General features: G+C 39.6%; 1 protein-coding gene across 1 annotated transcript in view; it reads left to right on the top strand.

Annotated features, from left to right (window-relative positions):
• tmem104 (transmembrane protein 104) overlaps positions 1–12,732 on the top strand; it is a 51,496-nt gene that overhangs the window by 17,313 nt on the left and 21,451 nt on the right. The window contains exon 8 of the mRNA XM_062408791.1: positions 312–408. Within this exon, the coding sequence (XP_062264775.1) occupies positions 312–408 (97 nt within the window). The remainder of the gene's footprint in view (positions 1–311; positions 409–12,732) is intronic.

Genomic DNA, 12,732 nt, shown 5'->3' with positions numbered 1-12,732 from the left:
AAGGCACAAGCTGCAGACTTCTTTGTAGCATTGGCAGCACCACCCCACTTTGTCACGCAGCAATGATTGGGTTCGGGATTGCTTTTGAATCATACCCTCTAAGTTTCCCCGACCTGTAACACCTGCAGCAGCATTTCCTTCAGCGGATCGGTCTCCTGTTTGTGATAATATTCTGAAATTTGACATGACAAGCTGTAGTAAGAGTTCAGCTTAAATGAGCATTAGGGACAATCTGGTGTGTGCATCAGTTTCAAAAGGGAAAAAAGTGATGAAACATTAAGCTCTGTTTGTTTGTGCTTGTTTCTGTGCAGTGGAAACCACTCGTGCAGCGCTGGAAGTGTCAAGTACAACGACACAGACCCATGCTGGGGCTCCGTCACAAGGAAAGATGCCTACAGGGTCTTCCTGGTAAGTCCGGATTCCTTGTCACTGCAAAGTTCACTTCCACTTGCCTCAGTTTCTCATGCAGTAAGTCTGAAGACACTTGACCTTCAACTCACCTCCGTCTTTCCAGTCACAACAACTGGTCAAAAGGAGCTCAACTTTTAAGACAACATTAAAATTCCAGACTTCACATATTTAATTGGTAACTCAACAGTCTTCATAGTTTATAAGACAACTCTCTGCAGCAGATTTTATGAGCTATATCTAATTTATGTTCATTCCACGAGTCGGACAATGGAAACAATTTAACTCTTTTCAGTTTTTTATCAGAGATTATCTTGTCTTTTTATTATCTCAAAACTCCCTAAAAAATGTTTAGAATAGAAATGAACATTTTCTTTGTTTTTTCCACCGTTGAGGTTGCTCTCATCATTCTTGTTTTGTTAGCCAGTAGCATTAAACAAAAAGTACTCAAACTAAACTTATGAAAATAAAACTAAAAACTATTTTATTTAACCTCCATTTCTGGATAGTAGGAGGAAGTGAAGACATGTTGTCCATCTTAATTCAAAGTCTGTGATAAGATACAAATACTTTGTAGCTTTCCATGTACTATACAGTAAGTCCCATGTTGCTGCAGGTGAAAAGTTAAGGAAGATGGGCAGCATCATGTCCTTCACACAACTTTTTGAACATAATTAGTAAACATTTCAAATACAGCTTGTTTTCTTAGAGGGTTTCTCCTCTCTGAAAGTTTTCTGGATGGTGCATAGGAATACTTTTTTGACCCAACTACGCTAAACACACTTTCCGGAAGACGGTGTAACGGGCCTCGCCTCATCTGCATTTCTCTCAGATTCAGCTCTGACAGTATTTTCTATCCTCTAAGTGACAACCAGCCTCCGCAGCCCCGCAGGAAGCACTTGTGTCCTTGAAGTCCGACTCGAGTCAAACTCCTGAGTTTTCCACGGGAGCTGTAACTTTGCACAGCGACATTGATAGATGTGCTGATCCCCTCTCATATAATTTCTCATCCTCCCTGACCTCGCTGTCTCTCTCCTCCCTCCATCCTTTTTAACGGAATGAGACAAAATATGAATTTTTCCCCTTCTTTACCTCCTATGGGATAAGCCTCTTGGTGTGTGTAACCAAACTGAAATAATGCTGATTTGTAAGCTGTTCTCAGTTTGTATACACTTGCAGTTTTCCAGACTAATTTCCCATGTTTCATCATGAGCGCCGAGGGAAATAGATTTGGTACACTGAAGAATTTCTTTACTACTTAACACTGACAAATAGGGATGTACTGATCTGACCTTTTTCTCCAATTATACTGATACTCTGGGGCATAAAAGAACGCTCCATTGCCAGTGCAAAGAGTTTCTCCAATTTTAAAATCTGAAGCCTCTGTGTGAGGAGCTTTTTTAGGGGTTTATATTTCTCGGAACTTGATTTAGACACTAGTCTCTTCGGTGGAAACCCAGAGTTCCTGCAAAAGGTTCTATATTTCCTGGTTGGAACTATATTGATGATTTTATTTGTTCTCTGTTTGTGTCTTGTCTTCAACGTTGGAGATAAAGTGTCTAGTGTCTACCAGGAGTCACATGATAAAAAGATTAATTTGTGCAACGATAGAATCAAATCTGGGAGGAGGACCTGGACTGATTAGCGACAAGATTTGATTAAACGTTATAAAGAAAAATAAATGAAAAAGGATAATGATGACAAAATAATTATAAGATGAAGATATAAAAGCTGTTGTGACCAAAACATTGAATGCAATATGTCATTATTCAAATGCTGATGGATATCTATTATTTAGATTTTTTTGTTTGACAGTGCGAGATTTTTATGGTATCCATATGGAGCTGTGTTCAAACATTCAGTGGGTCCTCTCTTCACCTTTTGTGTGTGTGTGTGGCTTCAGGCCTGGAAGAGGCTGCCCAGACTAAATAATTGACTCTTTCTCATCAGCTGTGCTCTGCCCTGCGGAAAGAGCCGTTAAAACCTGGTCCAACCAGGATCCACCTGGGCTTCTTTGTTATTCTCGCCTAGGTTCACACGGAGCCTGTCTTCCTTAATGTCTCCCCTTTCTTTAACCCATCATTTTTCACTAAGCTCTTCCTGAGAAGCAAAATTTCCGAGGGTCATTCAGAGAGGCCACGCACAAAATTGGAAGCAGAAAAAAAACCTGTTTCTATGATGAGCTTAATTGGATTTTGGAAGGTGTGCAATTACAACCTTTTTTTAATAACAGTCCCTCTGAAGTGAGATTTGTCTTGTGTCCTCCTGATCCATCCCTCCTAAATGACTCACATGGGGATTTATGAGGAACTAGGAGATACATTTTCAGCAACATTGACACTGTGTATTGTTGTTTCCATAGACCCACAGAGGGGCAGATCATTCTTAAGCCACATTTACACCAAAAGTACCTGAAACCTTTAGTCCAAGGTACCTTTAAAAAAATTCTAGGAACTAAAGGTTCCTTTCGTCCACTGTGTTCCTCTGTTTCCACACACAGTGGAGGCATTAATGCAGAAGACTACACAACAGGAATTAAATCAAGCAGCACTAGAACAACATTAAGCATGGTGCAGATTCAAATTCTTGTTCCAGTTTTAGAGACAAAGACTTGTAGCAGGACATATATATAACATTAACAATATTCAATTTAAGGTAAGGAAACATACTTTTGAAGCCATTGCAGAGATTGACCAGCTGAAATCAAACACTGGCGTACTTAACCCCTAAAGTTTCTGTTCTTTGGTAAAGTACCACGCCGAAGGCAGAGACTTGTCCCCCGGAACGTAAATTTATTCCTTGAATAAAAACAGTCAAATTGAAGACTTTGATTCAATTTGACTGTGAATGTGAAGCTGCAGTAAATAGCTAGAGTTGTAACTTATATTCTCACGACTTAAGGATTTATTCATTTTATGGGGTTTTGCTACTTTTGAGTAGAGATATTTATTTTTAACAATATGATGTGATGAAATTAAGGCCAAATATTGTAACTTTTTTGTGAGTTAGAATTTTACGTTCTGTCCAATAAGACTGAACATGAAAACTTGTGAATTTAATCGGAACCTCATTGTTCATACACTGTACTGTACAGTGAATTAATATACGCCAATGGATGCCATGGTTGTGTCCATGGGAACCACAGGGAGTGACATTACTACAGCCGTCACATTTTTAGAGTTTAGAAATTGTAGAGAGATTAAAGAGCAGCCCGATTATGGTGTTTTCTATAAAGAGCTTTAATCCCTTTGTGGGTGATTGGTGCTTAGGGAGGGAGAGAGAATGAGAGAGAAGAGAGGCTGATGTCAGCGCACTGGAGAGACTCTCCAGTGCGAGAAAGTCTCCGTACCAAGTGACGTATGTGTGAAAGCCCCCTTAGTTGTGAATACTGCCCCTGTACGTATCAGTAGACCTTGACCAACAGCACTACAACATTGAATATAAGTGAGGATATCATTAAGCATTAATCCTAGTTTAGTTCAATTTGAGTTTTGACACTATTTGCAGTTTGTTGTTAATTATGTCAGTGTGTATTCATCAGTCCAGTGTTTCTATCTGGCCTGTCGCTCCCAGTGTCTTAGCCCGAGAGTTTTTTTCTTTTTCATCGGACCCCTGTTTCTAACTTTATGTTTAGTTCAAGTGGGTTTTTTCGTGTCTTCAGGATAGGGCTTTTTTTTAAGCTCCACACCTCAAGCATCATGTGTCAGTCACATCAACTGAGTGTCACTCTTGACACTGAAGCACGGACGACAGGGAAACTTGGATAAATGTGCGGCTTCCTCAAACTATATAAGCTGCCCTCTGCTTGCGATGTCCACAGCAATCTTCCCAGTTCCGTCATGAAGACTTTTTCCTTATCCTTCAAAGGCCATAAGTCACCACAGAGGGAGGTTCACACTGAAATGCACATCACGCTCTCATTATAGTTGGTGTCGTCCTTTCTATAAAGACCTCTGTGCTGAATTCACATCAAGACGGACTAATAACTTCATGGTAATAAGTCTCGAGGCAGCCCAGTTGATATTTCATCAGGTCAGATCTTTGATTTAATCTGTATTGACTTTACACTATCAGCCACGGACATGCTCTCGCCAGCCATTTTCTCCTTCCGAGCTTCTAAAAGCTCTTAAGAAGATCAATTGACCGTGGTTTTCTCTGCTGCTGATTGATTCTCTTGTTCGCTGCTGGAGTGGACAGCTGTGGGCTTTTCTTTAAATATCTATGATATTTGTTGGCTTTGGGGGTGTGAAAACGAGAGATGACTGAGGCTATTGCATAACGGAGCCCTCAGTGTTGATCCTGGCCCTTTACACAACTCTGATTGAAAAGATTAAGGGGCTGTGCAACAGAGGAGCCTTTCTGGGTCTTTGTTCAGCTCCAGCAGAGAGTCCCGAGACCTCAATTAAACTTCTCTGTCCTTGATTGTCCCCTGCTAAGTTTTCTTTTAGTATTTCACTGCAGGGGCTTCGTCACAGTGGCTAACCAAGCAGCGGTTGGTACACTCCACCCTGCTAGGATAATTTAAATGGCTGATTTATTGTTCTCCAAGTAAGTAGGAAGTAATGGAAGATCAATGCAGTACATGCAATCAAACACAAACCCTGCATTTCTTGCATCTTATATTCATGCCGATATTTAAATTGCATGTTTGCCAATGTGTGTCTCATTTATCACTAAGTTTAGTTTTTTAAGCACATAAATGACTCATCCTGCCACTTTACTCATCCAGAGCTGATTGGTTCATCAACTAGCTGATAAAGATTTTCCCAAGAAGAACTCTTCTTTTTATTGCATTGTTTTACCCTGTTACTCACTGCTCTTCTTGACTGTGTCTGTTTCATGTCCAGTTAGACTTTGTTTAAAGCTGCTCGTACACTGTGCAGTTTTAGAATGTTATTTCCACCTCACACTGTACGAGTAAATCATCTGCGATTGAAGGTAGCGATTGTGTGCTAACACTTCACTGACCAATCATCAAGCCACAGTGCTCACCCTGTCTGTATAGCTGTTGGACCCTCCAAATCTGGAGAAGTAGTCGAAGTTTGCTTTCACAATGCAAACAAGGGTGAAACGCGCTGCCTTGGCTGTATGAGCCCCACTGTGTGTCAAAACCCTCCATTTTTTCTGTCCCCACTACATTGTTTGTCGCCATGTTCTGCTGTCACTTTCACTGTGTATTTTGTTCCATTTTGTGCAGGGACAGTGAGAAAGAAAGACAGAGTTTGGGAAATCGACTCTGGTTTATGCTTCAACTGTGTTAGAGCCTGACATGTCAGAAATTCATCTGACTGCCCGACGGCCAGTCAGGAAGATTGGCAAATGATGCAAGGCTAAGCGAAGTGTTATTTTTGAGACTCAAAAATAAATCTTGTGTCTTAGAAACCAGGCTCAAATCGTGTATGTCTAGCTCTTAGGACTTTGCAGGGTTCTTAGATCTTAGTAATCAACCAACATTTATTACTGATAGGAATGATGAAAAAACTATGGAAATTAAAGTTAAAGTGGCATTAATTATATCTAACCACAATTTTGAAAGAAAATGAATTTACCTCAACAGTACATTATTTGACTAAACTCTTTCAATTTAAACACCAATATTGGATTAACTTAACTGAGTTGATGACATGTACTTACAAGAAGAATTGGCCGCGTTTTCCATCCCACAGAAACAAAACACACATGGCTTAGCACTCAAACTTGATGTGTATAGAGAGGAGGGTCTATTCTGCAGTCAAGGGGCAGTGACTTTCCCAGATGGTTTAATAGAGATTATCTCAGCGGGAAGGGGAGTGTTTGAGCTGTGATACCACAAGGGTGGGGGGTAGGATGGGGGTGGGGGTAGGTGTGGGCTATGCTGTGCGGAGTCCGCTCCACTCAACAGCAGGAAGCCCTATCCGAGTGGCGCATCAGGGCGGCTAGGAGATGCTACTGAACTGACTGGTGGTCACTGGTGAGAGGTGGAAGTCGTCAAGGAGACGCACCGGTCATACAGAAATAACTGACCACCTTTTTTCTTTATATTTTGCTAGTTATTCAGCCCATTGTGCTGGAGCATGATAAACTGAGTGATTCATTATGAGGAGTTTATACTAGATAATGTGCACTCATACATCATGGTTATAATAATCAGCAATACCGATTTTCCCCCAACAAATATCTTATCAGATGTTTTCACGTTCAAGGGCATCGTGTGTGTTTGTGATATGTATGTATGGGGTTTTTAACTTTGCACTGCAAAAACATCATACGTCTCCTTTTAAATAGTTGGGCTTCTTTCTTCCCACCATACTTAACCTTTGTTTGCATGTGACAGTTGTTTGTGCGCATTTCTCCTTGGATGGTGAGATAAAGCAAATTTCCTTCAGTTGCTCCTTCACTGCTTTAACAAGAACCTCCCACTGTGATTTCTCTTTCTTTTTTTGGAAAGAGGGGGCACGGAGGGGAGACAAATCTACATGCCGCCTGCAAGGTGTGTAAAGCTGGTTATCGGGTACAAGGACGTGTCACAGCGCAGTAATGGTCTCACATGCTGAGGACTAATGAACGTGATTTTCATGAAATGTGCTGCAGATCATGAGCACTTTTAAGACGCAGGCAGGTTAACAATAGCCGCCCCCATCGAGACCCTGAGTTACCTTGAGCTAATTTTGTGTCCGGCGTCATGTTGTGTTTAGAACAGCTGCTCAGGTGTCGTCCACTTATCCACTGTGCCCTTCTCTAAAGTTGAGAATGAAATATCCACTGATTTTGATTTATAAATGTGTCCTTATTCTGTGTGATTTGTTCCTTTATTCTTTCATAGGGTTTTTCACCTGTTTAAATAGGGTGGAAAAGCGTATTTTTTGTCTTTTACAATAGTTGGGTGATGATGGGCGGTGTGAAATATCCTTTGTCCTATTATACCCCCTGCAAATTATCGTTTCTCATTTCCTCTCCAGATATGTCCCGAGCCTGTCATAAATCTTTGCCACGTGCCACTGCTCGTTATTTTTACCAGGGTGGGCGTGTAATGGTCTCCTTTTTTTTGAAGAGCAGAACTGCGTATAATGGCTTTTAATCAGGCAAATGTCTCTGAAATAGGAATTTGTTCAGAGTCATTAAGTCTGCAATAAGTAGACGCCCATCTGTGTTTACTCATACAGGTGACTGTTAGCTCCTTTTGAAAAGGAAGGAACGACCACAAATTAATTATTGTAACAGGTTTGTGTATGCTTATATTCACATGTTTGACAGATGACAACACTAAAGATTTAGTACAGGAGAAGAGCTTGAATAAGAACTGTTCTGGAAGCTCGCTCCACCGTCATCGGACCACAAGCATTTTATGTAAATGCCTACATCTGACAATCTGATATTCACTCCCGCTTCATTCAGGGATTAACCAGCTGTGCAGATGTGACAGGAACTGAGTTTTAGCTGCATGCTGACATAGCTCTGCGAGAAGGGTTAAGAGCCCGAAATATATGGAATTATGGGGGCAAATTCAGTCACTGATGTTAGAGGGAAAAAAATTCACATTCTGCAAATTTTTTCCAGACAAGCTGGGAATATTACTCAGGAGTTTATCTCCAGATGAATATCTATAAACTAAAACATGTCAGAAAAACACATTTTCTATTGTTTTCCCACAGAAAATAGAGATTACTTAATAGATGGATAAGAAAATGATTCCCTATGATCAGTGACATCATGAAATCAGTAAATTACATTATGCATTGTTAAAAAATGTGTCTCTGCCTCCTGAGCATAGACAGGACCTAAAGCTTATGTAGAATCTTAAATTATAATATGGTAGCCTTTGGATGTCCTACAGTCATTTCTCAATGAATGTATATTATTACAATATAGAAAACTTAGCATTGCCTCAATGGGGTACAACATATAAATCAATATTAATTTCCGAAACGATGCATTGAGCTCATAGTTTTAGTTTTTCTAAGTTATCCGTGCTTCAATTTTCAAGATCTGTGGTAAATGTGACCCTGCTGACGGAAGGTGAGAGCTCTGCGCACAACGACTTTTTGTCATTATTAAAACCATGCAGGTGGAACATCCTAATCACCGGCTGAATCACACTGCAGATGACCAGTGTGTGATTAACTTTTACACCCGAGTTCTGCCGCAAACAGTCCGGCTGACTCATTACTTGTGCTTGCATATTGAAGTGGTCTTTGGTTGACAGTGATGAGCCTGTGTGATTTAGTGGCACTGCAGTGAAATAAAGGCGTCCCTGCTCCATATTTTTCCCATCAGCTAGGCTCTGTCGTCCAAAGATGAATGTCACACAGTTAATCTTCCCAGACTCTTGGTCAGTGATATTATCAGAAGTACTTAAACAACATAATTTTTTAAGCCTGGTGGCCCTGAGTCACAGATGTAACCCAAAATGTATTCTCAGCTCCATTTACTGATCCATATTTATGTGTGTATTTATCCATGAATATAGAATAATATCCATATATGCATGGATGTGTTTAAACATCTATGACCTGGCTTTATCCCTCCTCCAACTCTGTCATTATCATCCTATCTTAAATCCTGTAGAGACGTGTCTTGGGCCATACACTTAGTTAACAGTGTAGGCTGCAGCGTTGGATGCGTTTCACTTTCACCAACAGTAATATATTTATTTGAATTATTTTTTTACTGCAGTCATGTTACATGTTCCTGCAGTTCAATGGATGTACTTTGTCCTTAATATCTAGATTAACAGATAATAATTCGTGCCACTTCACTAAGTCTTTTTCATATGTAAATGCATTTTTCTTTTTAAATAAATTTCCATGCAGAAAATATTGACCATAAGTAGCTCGGCAAAAATGCCATTGCAGTAAATTTTCTAGTGAAAATAGTAAATTGGAAATAATGATAGGAATTTGTCCAGGTTATTTAAAGATCATCATTGAGATTGTATTTCAACCATCATCTGGAATCAAAGTACAAAACTGTATGAAAATGCCTTTATTTATATGTTTATATGCAATGTTTTGCCGGATCATGAGTTTGATCTCTTCCTTTATCTTGGCTTGGATAGTGTGGCTCAGCTTCTCCTCACAGCTGTCCTTCAAATTGAAACTTCCACTCCTGATAGACCTTCTGGGTCTCAACCTTCTGGAGCAGCATATGTGCATTCAAGGAAATGATTTCCTACTCCTTTATTCATTTTCTCCCTCATCTCCTTCAGCTTGTTCTTCGACTCTTTCTTTTTGGCTCTTCCAGACTCCACAGATTGTGCAGCTGTAAAGTTGCCTGCTTAGCTATCTATGTATGAATAATTTGTACCTCTCTCGATATGTAATATAGACCTTTTGATACCTTTTAATGACACTATAAGTTTCTTTGTAATTATTCTGATGGTGATGGGTCTGTTCGCACCCTCCAAAATGCACAGCAACAGGTCCCTTAAACGTGCACTCAGACACACACATTTTAGTGTTGTGTTATTCATGCAAATCAGCTACTGCTTCAACCATTAATGCAGTCTCCATTGTTATTTTTTACCCCAAACCGCTAAAGTCCTGATTATTTGGGCGTTAGCTCTGAAATAGCGTTTGTGTTTCAGCAGAACTCTCCAACATATCTTCATCCGGCTTCTTTGCTTTTTCCTCCAATCTAAGTAGCATCATTAAGACCCAGGATAAAGTAAGTGCTAACATATTAGCATTAATAATTATTTGGCACACACCCTGGAAAAAGTAAGTAACTTTTCATAGTCGTTTGTTAGCAGGATTATGCGAAAAGAAGAACTCATTAACTCTTTTAAAGGATTCTATAGAGAGGCTGGATCCTTTTTTCTCTTTATTTAACATTGTGAGTCCACAGGTCTTGATTTACAAATTCAGACGTTTAACTTGGTGCAGCTTGATTACATTTTTCGATTTCGATTTATTTGTTAATAGGTTATTATACAAAAAGTTATCAGGCCTTGACTTGAACAAACTGGCCGAAGGAAAGTCTGGAGTTATGAATCAGGCCTGACGGGTCATCGAAAGTCTGGTTCACTACTTCCCGAAACCTGCATTGTTTATTAGTGTATGAGCGTCTGTGTGAGTGTGTGTTTTGGTGTGGGGTAGTTTGTATTGTGTGTATGTCTTTGAGGAAGTTGAGTTTTTGTAGCTTGACCGAAAGAGCCAGCGGGTCACATGAGAGATGAACTGAGAATCTGTTAGCAGATTCGGTCTTATTGCCTTTTTCATAAAACATAAAAAATGTACACTCACACACAAACACAGATATTGTCTTTAAAGTGACCTTAAAATCAGCCGCTCATTAACTGTATTTATTAGTAGTTTTAGTTTTAGATTCTGACAAGTCTCCTCTACTAATCAGCTGAAGGCACGCACACGGTCCTGTAGAGGTTGAAGTGATTTTTTTTTTTGTGGACACTCTGGGTCAGCAAAATAGAGTTGTCCTTGTTGCCAGCACTCGTCACTCATTTTGATGCTCTGTCAACACTTTTACAATTTGTAAAACGTCCGACACAGACACTGCAGACAGAAAGCACCCAATTTAATTAAACACATCTCTCCAGACATTGTCAGTCACATTTAGGTTGACCTCTCCTTTCTTAATGTCTTTCTCGGTTGTTATTATTGTTGTTGATTTAAGTTCACAGCTGAGTTTCTTGCTTTACCTGAATCTACTGTAATTTCACCCTCAGTTCCTGGTTTCATGCACAGCATCGATCTCACTGATTATTATTATGTAGAAGACATTTAATGTCTGGATCCTTTCATTAACTGCATCTACAAATTAACGTATTCTCATTAAAGATCTTAAATGACTAATTTGCTGTCAAGTTCTGTTGCTTTGTTCCTTTATTTTCATCCATGAGGCTCTGACACTCTGTTAGACGGCAAATAATGACTATGATTTGATTAATTTATTGATTAATTGTTTAATCTAAAAAAAGTAATTTCATGCCCAAAGGTTTAAATTACATGTTAAGGATCTTTAGTTGTGAGTGGAGCTGGGAAGCTGAGAAGCTGGAACCAGTATATGGATTATCACTGCTAATTTTTTTTTGTCTGTTGACCTATGATTCATTCAGGAATCATGGCGGCTCTGTGCTCTTTGCCAAAGTGCACTCACTCAGTTATTTATTAGAATTAATTACACTTCGAGTCTGCATGGTGAGATCTTTAGTTTACAAAGTGATAAAACAGATAATTACATTTTTGATAAAAAAATAACATGTAAAAATGACATGTAATAAGCAGAAACCAGCGAGAATATCGACTACCAAAGTAACATTTTTGTTTGACATATGATTCAGTGAGAAATCATGGCAGCGCTACGCTCTCTGCCATCCTGGCATTAATTAATAATAATTGCACTGTCACTTAGCAGACATAGACACTTATACGTGCTGCACTAGAGGATAATTAGGCAGATTTCATGTCAGATTCTCCCTTCGTGGCGATCGTAGGGGGCGTTGCCAAATAGAGGCTGATCTGAGCAGATTATCTGGCCAAACGATCCTATAGTGTGAGGGGTTTACAGACATTATCCTATTGTAACCGACTGAGTTGTCCCACTGATTTTTAAGCATAAATATCAAACATTTGTTATATTTGGTGGTGAGATTCTGACATTAGGTAAGCTACGCTTAGTTAATTCTTTCTTGACAAAGGGAAAATAAAGCAGCATGGAACCATACATCTTAATTAGGTTTCATTAATTGGTTTTAGAAATATGCCAGTTCTACTGATTCATTCTTTTATGATTTATGTAAATTACATCCACTTGATGGAGATGTTTGCAGGTGATTAATGGTGCTGAAGGTAGACTCTTGTTCATTCTGACAGACGTATCGTTCCAATATGGTTTCAAGTGCGTTGGGTTGCCTCCGAGGCACCAACTCTGCTCCCCTCTGTAATATCTGCCCCTGCTCACAACACCCACCCCCATCGTCATGTTGTGAGCATCTTTGTCTTAACTTTCCTCGCTGCTGCCCGTGTGTTCATTGAATCAGTTGACGTGTTATTGCCATCATAAGGGTTTGCTCGTATCTCCTGGGCTTTTTATGGCCTATTTTATGCCATTTCTATTCCATACCACCATGGTTAGGTTCCCCTCAAGTCTTTCATCATACATGTCAGCACCAAGGCAATGAATTGCCCCATAATATCCAGTACTCCATTAAACCCTGCATGTGTATGATGCAGCTGAATTTTTTTTCAGCTGCATTTTATTTTGTTTGGCATCATTAAGATGAAATATTGTCCGGGAATCTGAATAATCTGTCTTGTTTTACACACTAATTTCTTCTTCTGGCACACACACACACACACACACACACACAAACAATATTGTCTTTGCTTG

Source organism: Platichthys flesus, chromosome 16 (assembly GCF_949316205.1).
Source record: "Platichthys flesus chromosome 16, fPlaFle2.1, whole genome shotgun sequence".
Taxonomy (NCBI): domain Eukaryota; kingdom Metazoa; phylum Chordata; class Actinopteri; order Pleuronectiformes; family Pleuronectidae; genus Platichthys; species Platichthys flesus.
The sequence above is the reverse complement of the archived record's forward strand: the minus strand, read 5'-3'. Positions and strand labels throughout refer to the sequence as shown.